Genomic DNA, 9,229 nt, shown 5'->3' on the forward strand with positions numbered 1-9,229 from the left:
GAGAGGGGCAGCTCCAGGGGCGAGCAGAATTGGGTGCACTGGGGTGGAAGGGAGCAGCCCCCCCCCACCCCCCCCCAAGTGGAAGGGGGGCTGCCCTGGGTGGTCTTTCCTGGGTGCCCTGTATGGAGGGTGAACCTAGGCAACATCAGGGCTGGGGCGGCAGTGCCCTGGGTGGGGGGAGACGGGCCCGGGGTGCCCTGCGTGGAGGGGGGCAGACCAGGAGGTGCTTTTCTGGGGTGCCCCATATGGAGGGGCAGCATCCCCCATGGCAGTGAGGTGGCGACTGGGGTGCTCCATGTGTAGGGGACAGCCCTGGGGGGGACAGCAGCGTGCTCTGGGTTCCCCCAGGCTTTGATGGCTGAACCCGGATGGGGAAGGGGCACTATAGTGTCCCCGTCCTGCCTGGGCACTGTCCCCATCCCGGTGGCCCGTGCTGCCGTGGCGGGGGCTGCCTGGGCGCTCACAGCCCGGGGCTCCCCGCTGTCCCTCAGGCCATCCCTGTGTGGCAGCGGAGGGCTGCAGGGTGTCCCTTTGTCCCCCTGCGTGGGGGTGGCATCAAGTCGGGGTGAGAGCTGTGTGCTTAGCCGGTTGATGCTACAGCAGAAACAAGACCGACAGTAAAATCTGGGCTTTCCCGTGAGCCTGGGGGTTTACCCAGGACTTGCCTGTGGCCAGGCAGCTCTCGGTTGTCCCCATGGGTGACTGCGCCGGGGGCTGGGCACCCCGTGTGCTGCGTTTGCAGGCAGCGCAGCCCGGCCACGGCAGGGGAAGGCAGTCTGGTGAGTAAGGGCCCCGTGGAGATGTGGAGGAGGCACCGGCTCGGTGTGAATTATTAACAGGCACTCGTCTTGCATTGTGCCCTGGGGTCAAAAAATGCAATGAAGTGCAGGGGCTGGTGGGGACTCCTGTGTCAGGTTCCCTCTCTGAGGGGACAGCGTGTCCTGGAGAACGGTCCTCGGTGCCGCGACCGGCGCAGGAGCCTGCCCCGTCCCTGCTGACCTGGTGATGTGGAACGGGACAGTTAGCATGAAGAAACATCCACTGACAGCCAGAGATAAAGACCCTCGATGCTTCCTCCCGGTAACGGCACGGTAACGCCTGAGTGCCGGCTTGCCCGGAGTGGACCCACGCGGAGAGAGGACGGTTGTAGTGTGGGTGCTCTTATCTTGATTCCGAATTTATCTCGGCCAACCGCTTTGTGCAACTAAACGATAGCCTGATCGGTGGCTGATCTCCCTGGACTTTTGCTTGGTGAGTCAGGGAGGGTGTTGGGGGGCAGCTTCACCCCCTGCCTCGGTGTCAGCTAGATCTGTGCTAGATTTAGGGAAGTGGCTGGAGCTGTGCTTCCTCCCCTCCCAGGGCAGGTCCACTCCAGCTGGGTGCTGCTCAGCGTGCACCAAAGGGGAAGTCCTGAATCATATTTTGCACGGGGGCTGCAGCTGCCCCGGCCAGCTCCGCTCCCTGCTGTGGGGAGCAGAGCACCCTGCCCGGCCCTGCCTGCTTCAGCAGCATGGGTGGAGGCTGGAGGCATGGATGGAGGCTGCGTTTCCCTGGCCGAAGCGTGGGTTATTCCTAGAAAGGTGGGGGCTACCCCGCCACCTCCCTTGGCTGACCACGGTGCAGCCAAGCGGGGCCGGCAAACCCATTGGAACCGGCTGTGCTGGTACCGCTCGCGGCTCACTCAGTCACGCTGCGGCAAGATGCTTCATGTGGGAGCGGGGCGGCTCGTCTGGTGGCAACTCGTGCTCAGATCAGAGGAAACATTGTGAAACCGCAGCCTCGGGGGGGAGATACCACGAGTTGCTATCGGTGGCATCTCCCCACCACGGCGCTGGGCTGCCAGTGCCAGCGGTCCTGGGTGGCTCAACCCACACACCGGCCTGCCTGCTCGCCGGCTTTTTTGGGGGGCAGCTTCCTGCCGCAGTGGGGTGGGAAGGATGAGTGGCTCTTTGCTGCCTGTCTGAGCCAGTCTGGCAGCGCTGTACCAAATTCCCTGCCCGGGACGCCTGTGCCGCGCAGCCTGGCATTCCCATGATCCTGCCCCGCAGGAACGGGAGATGAGAGCCTGGACCTCTGCTGCCTGCCTGGGGGTGCTGCAGGGATGGGCAGGGTGGTCTTGGGGGGCTCCCACGGCTCCGCTTGGGAGAGTGGGTGGTCCCTAGGACCCCTCTGGCTCACAGTGAAGCTGCACCCGGGGATGCAGCTCACAACCCCGTGCCAGAGGAGCGTGGCTCCACGGGGGTGGCCGGTGGGGGTGGCCTCGGTGGTGGGCACTGCGTCTCCCTGGGGGCCATGAGGAGGAGGGAGTGACGGGAGTCTCCTGCATGTGTGATGGTGGCGATGGCTCGTGGGTGGGCGCAGGGGTGGACGTGGAGGCTGCAGCAACCTGGGGCCCGCAGCTCCTGCCCCAGTGCTCCCCTGGGGATGCGGGCAAGTCCCTCGCAGCCCTTAGGGGACCGCAGAGCCTGACCCTGCGGGGCCCTGGAACTGGGGAGGGGGCAGACCCTCCCCAATCCTCCAGATGGGGCTCAGTTAAAACCAACAGTCCTGTAACAGGGAACAAAGGAGGTCTGGTCTGGTTTGAACCTTCTTGGACCCTTCCCATCCCGGTGGCTTGTCTGGGGCAGAGACACCGCGGTGTGCCCGAGTTCCCTGTCCTTCGGGGAGCTCCTGGAGCACCAGAGCTGGCTGTGAGCCGGTGCAGGGCAGCACCCAGCACCCTGCTGGGGTCCTTGCTCAGGATGGATCTGAGCCGGGCTGGGATTGTCACTGCCAGGCCTCAGCGCAGGGAGAACCGCTTTGCCCCGGCCCTGTGGTAGCTGGGGTGGCTGTGCCACATGGAAGCAATGCGGAGGAGGAATTGCCGTTCACGACTGAGAGGAGGAGAAATGGCTCGTGAGGAGGAGGATCTTGCAAAGTCCCCTGGAGGGGGGACCTTGGGGACCTGGCAAAGAGGCTGCAGGTTCCCCTCAGCTATAGGAACAGGTTCCCGCGGCTCTTCGGCAGCGCCCGGTGAAGCTGGGGACACGCAGGACAGGGCACACGGCCGTCTCCGCGTCAGCGCCTGGTCCTCGGGAGCAGTGGAGCATCTCGGCAGATTTGCTCCGTAACCTTGTGAAAGGGGAGGGAGAAGCCAGCCTGTCCCTGCCTGCTCCACGCAGGCGTCCTCACGCCGTCACGCTGCGGCAGAAGGAGGAGCCTGGCTCTGCTGTTCCTGACTCAGCCGGGACCTTCCCATGGCTCAGAGCCTGGCGTGGGGGGCAGATCTGCTCCCGTCCCCCGCCATCGCACTGGAGGTGTCCCTGGCCGTCACTCTGCAGGTGACTTCTGCAAGCGTGGAGGGAGCGTGGCTCCCTCTGCCAGCCCCACGGGAGAAGGAACAAGGGGACAGATGGGCTGTCCCTGCGCCCGCGGGACAGCCCGGAGCCCTCCTGGCCCTCAGGGTGCCTTATCACCCTCGGGCAGGCGGCAGGGCAGCGCGTGTCCTTGGGGCTGGTTATCTGCAGGCTGGAGATGGGGAGAGAAGCCCTTGGTGGCTGCGTGTTGTGACAGCGTGAGGGTCTGTCCTCTGGTGTTTTGAGGGGGACAGAGCAGCTGCGAGATGGTGCTGCACTTTGTGGGGGGAACTTGACTGGGGAAAAGCCAGCTGACAAGTGTCTGTCTGTCTGTCTTGCCGCTGAGTGCGAGAGGGAAGGACATCTCCCTGTGCAGGATGGGGTGAGGGGGGATCTGGGGCTCCATGTGTCTCACCTGGCTGGGGGAAGGGGCCCACCTCCCTCCCCAGCCCTGTGGAGTAGGACCTGTCCTAGCAGAGGGCTGGCTGTGTCTGTCCGTCTGTGTCTGAGCTGGCTGGGGCCGTTGGGGTTCCAGGGAAACAGGGCTTGCAGCCTCTCACTGCTCCGCTCTTTTCCCAGGCACCACCTGCGTCCTCGTGTCCTTCCCCTTCATCTTCAACCCCTGCCTGGGTTGCAAGGAGAACACGCCGCAGTGGGCAGCCTTCATCTACTACCTCCCCTTCATCGTCATCTTCCAGTTTGGCTGGGCGGCCACACAGATCTCCCACCTGTCCCTCATCCCCGAGCTGGTGACCAGTGATCATGAGAAGGTGGAGCTCACAGCTTTCAGGTGAGCGCAGCCAGATCTAGGTGTCCCCTGAACCCAGGGGAGCAGCCCTGCCTGCGCCGGGTCCCATCGCTTGTGTGACGAGAGGTCCCCTGGGTGCCACGGGTCTGGTGTCCCCTGGGTGCCATGGCACACTTGAGCCCTCGGTACAGCAGGACCGGGACTGGGCCCTGTGGGTGTCCTGCAGGATGTGTCCAAGTGACACTGGTCTTCTGGGTTGGTGGCTCAAATCCTTTGGTGCCAGGAGGGAATGTCCTGATGCCAGGGATGTTGGTGACACAGCCCGTGGGGCACTTCCCTGAGCTGGGGGCACTTCTCTTTCGGAACTGGAGGGTGATGCTCACAGGGGAGGAATAGACCCCCCCTGGATGCCCCAGGGAGAGCTGGGCACGGCCCTGTGCGGGATGTCCCATAGGTAGGGATGGCCCCAGGGCCAGGCCAGGCAGCACGTGCAGCTCCGTGCGCGGAGCCCGGCTCAGTGCCACTTATCTCGCAGGATCAGGCTGCGGGAAGGAGCGTTTATCAGAAGTTCCCCTTCTGGCAGGCGAGCAGGGACCGCAGCGCAGCCAGGCAGGGAGGATGAGGGACAGTGCTGGGGTAACCCTGGGGCCAAGGGGTCTGGCTCTGGGGGCACCGAGTCGGGCAGCTCGGGGCACCCTTGGGGCAGAGGTGAGCTGTGACTGGAGGGTGGACAGGCTGACCCAGAGGGATCTTGGTTTCCTCCCAGTCGTGCCCTGAGGCTTGGATTGGGCATGCTGGGAGGTGCACCAGTAAGGCTAATGCCTGGCCAGATGCTGTGTGCTCTTGGAGGTGTCACCTCAGCAATGACACTGGGGTGCAAAGCTGGCTGTAGCATGCCTGGCTTGGGAGGGCAGCCTTGGGTTGAGATGTCCCCGCCAATACTTGGAGCTGTGCTTGTCCCTCTGCATCACCCTGAGGTGCTCTCTCCCCCCAGGTATGCTTTTACCGTCATGGCCAATATCACTGTGTATGGCCTGGCCTGGCTCCTGCTGAACTTCCAGGTGGACCAGCCTGACCGCACAGAGCACCTAGGCATCCAGGATGTCCCTATATTTCGGGTAAGTGGCAGGGCTCAGTCCCTGGGGTCCTCTCTTCCCTGGGTGGGACATGGCTCAGTGAGGGAGGTACCGGAGGGAGCGAAATAGCAGTGCCCTGAAATCTCACCTACTGCACTGAGCAGGGGCCGCACGCAGGAGCTCTCCCTGGGTTTTTGGGAACCCCTCTTTATCCACCAGACTGCTGGGGGGTGGATGATGGGCAGGCAAAGGGCACCCCCTGCTATGCTCACTCCCTCTGCCTCACCCAGAACCTGTCCCTCATTGTGGTGGTGCTGGGGGCCGTGTTCTCCCTTGTCTTCCACCTGGGCACCAAAGAGAAGCCATACCCGCCGGGCTCGCTGCCCCAGCCGGAGGAGAGCACGCCCCTGCTGCAGAAGGAGCCTGTGAGCCCCCCGCGCCCACTGCTGATCTGGAAGGACTGGCTGCTGGAGCCTGCCTTCTACCAGGTACGGCTGCGGGCAGGGCTTGAGGCACCTGTCCTGGGCTGCTGCCCTGCCTGGGTGCTGTGGGCATCCTCTGGCAGTGGGACGTGCCCCTGGTGCGGGCGAGGATGGAGAGATGGGCTGTACTGGGCACCTGCCTACCACGTCAGGGGGCATCTGTTCCATGACAGGGTTGGGCACGGAAGGTGCCAGCCTTCCCTACCTCCAGTTTGCACGGGCTGAACGGTGCTGCGCTGTCTCTGTCCCCCCACAGGTTGCGGTGCTCTACATGTCCACCCGGCTCATCGTCAACCTGTCCCAGACCTACATCGCCATGTACCTGACCAACTCGCTGCTGCTGCCCAAGGTGGGTGCAGGGCAGGTCCCTGCCTGCGTGTCGAGGTCGCATGGGCAGGGGTTCCGTGCTGATGATCCGAAGCTCATCTCCCTGTCCTCGTCTCTTGCAGAAATACATCGCCACCATCCCCCTGGTGATGTACATCAGTGGCTTCCTCTCCTCCTTCCTCATGAAGCCTGTGAATAAGTGGATAGGTCGAAATGTGAGTCCTGGGGGCCTGGTGAGGTTTCACTTAGACCCACGGAGAGGCCCAGGGGCCAGATCCTGACCGCACAAGTGAGCAGAGCACTCGGCACACCTGAGCCTGGCTGGAGAGCAGGGACCCCTCGTGCATCCTCTGCAGACGACCCCCTGCTGCAGCGTGGGTCCCGCTGGGACAGTGCAGGTGGTGGGCAGGGTGAGGGAGCATGGGCCTATCCTGCACATCTCTGAGGTTGGGGAAAGTGATGCTGGTCCAGAGTCAGCCTGTCCTGTGCAGCCCTGACCGGGCTGGGAGAGCCCCGTGGTGCCCATGAGAGGCAGAGGGAGGGTTTGGCTGAGCCACCCTGGGCAGGCATGGGGTGCAAGGGTCTGCAGTGCCAGCAGGAGGGGGCTGCCCCTCCAGTGCATCCCCCTCCGCACTGCAGCAAGCACCGTTACCCAGTAAGCCCCCACCTCTCCTGCCGGTTGGGTGTCCCCGTGCCCTACGCAGGCACCCTGCCTACAGCTCTGCTGGGGGCTTGGCCCTTAGGCTGCGGCCAACGCTGTAAAACAGCCTGGACCACTGCAAGACCCTTGATGTTTGGGGGCTCCTTGTTTAAAACCAGCTGGGAGAGAGCCAGGGCTGTCCCCCGCAGGTCCTAGGCAGCAGCTGGCCCCCGTGCCCTCCCCACTCATCCCTGCCTTGCTGGGTGTCAGCCGAGCCGGGGTCTGAGCTTTCCCTTCTCCCTCTGCTTGTCCCCACGCTGGCCCGGAGCAGCTGACCTACTTCGTGGGCATCCTGGTGATCTTGGCCTTTGCCTCCTGGGTGACCCTGGCCAGGAAAATGGGAGCAGAGATCTATGGGGCGGCTGTGCTGCTTGGGGCTGGCTCCGCCACTATCCTGGTCACCTCCCTCTCCATGACAGCAGACCTCATCGGCACCAACACGGTACATCTGCTCCTCCCGGCTGGGATGGACCGGGATGTCACAGCGGGGCTTGGAGCCCGCGGGCTGGGGTGGTCACTGGCATGGGATCGGGGGGATGGAGACCCCTGCGAGGGGACTCTGCCGTGGGGGTGCGGGCAGCCCTGTCCCCTGTGCCTGGGCTCTGCTGTAATATGGGCTCTGCCCATGAGAGGGCACAAGGCTCTCGCTGCCGGCGCCCGCTGGGCTGCGTGGCAGAGCTGGCCTCGGCGCAGCAGCCGATGAGGTTTCCTCTCCCCTCGCAGCACAGCGGCGCATTCGTCTACGGCGCCATGAGCTTCACGGACAAGATGGCCAACGGCCTGGCTGTAATGGCGATCCAGAACCTGCACCCGTGCCCGTAAGTGTCCCTGCGGGGCGGGAAACCCTCCCAGTGGCAGCTCCCACCACATCGCCTCGGGGCCAGGCAGCAAATATCCCTGGTTCGGAGCGAGAGACACGGGTGGAAACCAGCTCTGACTTGTCTGAAATCCTTCCTCGACTTCTCTTCTGGCCCTAGATGAGGGCTGCATCTCTGGGACGCACGAAGGGGCTGGGGATCTCAGTGTTCAGGGTGCTGCCCTCTCTCCTTGCCCTGGACCTTTCCCTCACGTCCCAGTGTGAACCAGTCCTGACACCGAGGATGTGGGACCGCTATCAGCAGCCCCAGGGCACTTGGGCAGCACTGGGCCAGGCTCCGCTTCTGGCCACCAAGCCACGTCCCTGCCCTCTCCCTGCAGGACCGAGCTCTGCTGCCCTGCCTGCATCAGCTTCTACCACTGGGTGATGGTGTTGGTCACCGGAGGCATTGCCATCGCTGCCATCGCCTCTCTGTGCTGCATCATGGTCTGGCCCATCCGTGTCCGCTACCGTGAGTGGGGCTGGGGGCACCGGGCGGGGGGGGCAGGCACGTGACTGGGGGCACTGGGAGCCCCATGTCCTGTGCCAGCCTGGGCTAAAGCGAAAGTGTCTTTCCAGATGGCCCCAGCTACAGGGAGGTGGTGGGAGCCCTGCCCCGGCGGGAGGTGCTCGCGGCTCTGCCCGCAGGGAGACCCTCATGGTAGGCACAGGGGGCAGGGCCACCATCCTGCTTCTGCCACTCCTGGCCCTGGAGCCAAGGGCTGCGCCTGCTTGCTGTGCCCTCCTGGAGGGCAGGATCCACCCCTGCCTGGCCCTGCGATGGCCATGCTGACCCTGGCACCCCGTGGGTCACCAAGGGGTGGCAGGGGCTGCTCCATGTGCTGGTAGCCGAATGTGGGGGCAGGGGTTGGGGATGGGGTGCCCCTTGCCAGGCTGGGGACCCAGGCACCAGTGCTTGGTGCCAGCTCAGCAGCTGCTTCTCTTCCCAGCTGGGTGCCTGTGTCTTGCTCTGGGGAGAGGACGGACCCCTCTGTGCTGCCCTGGGGACATGCTAGGGCCCCTTGTGCCAGTGGCAGGAGAGTCCAGAAGGTCCAGGCCAGCACGTGGTGGGTCACCCCAGCAGCTGCAATGGCTCCTAACCTGTCCCTTCCCTCCCGACCCCGCAGATACTGTCTGCCTGCAGGGGCTGAGCGGAGCGGGGACCCCCTACGGCGGGACAGAGAGCATGGAGGAAAGGATCCGGAGCGGCACCCTCAACTGAGCAGGGCCAGTGTCCTCGGCCACCGTGGTGTTCACGCCGCTGAGCTCTGCCTGGAGGGACCCCCACGGCAGGGGACGGCACTGGGACAGGGGCCCAGGGCTCTGGGGGGGGGGGGGCTGGGCCCCTGCCCTGTCTCCCTGTCACCTTGCACTGGAGTCGTGTGTGTGTGTGTGTGTGTGTGTCCCACCCCCATGCCCTGCCTGGGGACTCGTGAAGGATAATCACCCCGTGCTTGCACAAGTGTAACACTAGAAGGCCCTGGGCTGGGCTGCGGGGGTCGGCCCCAGCACGGGGAAGGGGTGCCCAGCCCTCGGTTTTAACCTGCTTTTGTAAGGTCAGTATGTACAAACAGCACTTTTTAAAAGAGGGAAAAAAAAAAAGAAGCAACAAAGCACCTCTAACCGTGGATGAATGCCCTTGGTGTCTTCCCTGCGCCCCTCCCTGCTTGGGCAGGACCCTCAGGGCCCGGGCTCTGCCTCTGGG

General features: G+C 64.4%; 1 protein-coding gene across 1 annotated transcript; it reads left to right on the forward strand.

The window, feature by feature from the left end:
- The first annotated feature begins 694 nt into the window (after positions 1–694).
- On the forward strand, positions 695–9,151 carry MFSD12 (major facilitator superfamily domain containing 12). The gene is made up of 11 exons (XM_009277085.2): positions 695–779; positions 3,162–3,320; positions 3,915–4,125; positions 5,078–5,201; positions 5,450–5,647; positions 5,898–5,990; positions 6,091–6,183; positions 6,940–7,110; positions 7,392–7,486; positions 7,866–7,996; positions 8,652–9,151. The coding sequence occupies exons 1-11, from the start codon at positions 695–697 to the stop codon at positions 8,744–8,746; spliced, it is 1,455 nt and encodes a 484-aa protein (XP_009275360.1). The 3' UTR covers positions 8,747–9,151.
- Positions 9,152–9,229: the final 78 nt, after the last annotated feature.

Source organism: Aptenodytes forsteri, unplaced genomic scaffold, assembly GCF_000699145.1.
Source record: "Aptenodytes forsteri isolate BGI_AS27 unplaced genomic scaffold, ASM69914v1 Scaffold274, whole genome shotgun sequence".
Taxonomy (NCBI): domain Eukaryota; kingdom Metazoa; phylum Chordata; class Aves; order Sphenisciformes; family Spheniscidae; genus Aptenodytes; species Aptenodytes forsteri.

Bases quoted from the DNA above. Each gene is read 5' to 3' on its own strand.
- MFSD12 (XM_009277085.2), top strand. From the start codon at position 695: ATGGGTGACTGCGCCGGGGGCTGGGCACCCCGTGTGCTGCGTTTGCAG. The intron at 3,321-3,914 runs GTGACTTCTGCA...CTCTTTTCCCAG, and splicing joins CCCTGGCCGTCACTCTGCAG to GCACCACCTGCGTCCTCGTG. The intron at 7,111-7,391 runs GTACATCTGCTC...CTCCCCTCGCAG, and splicing joins ACCTCATCGGCACCAACACG to CACAGCGGCGCATTCGTCTA.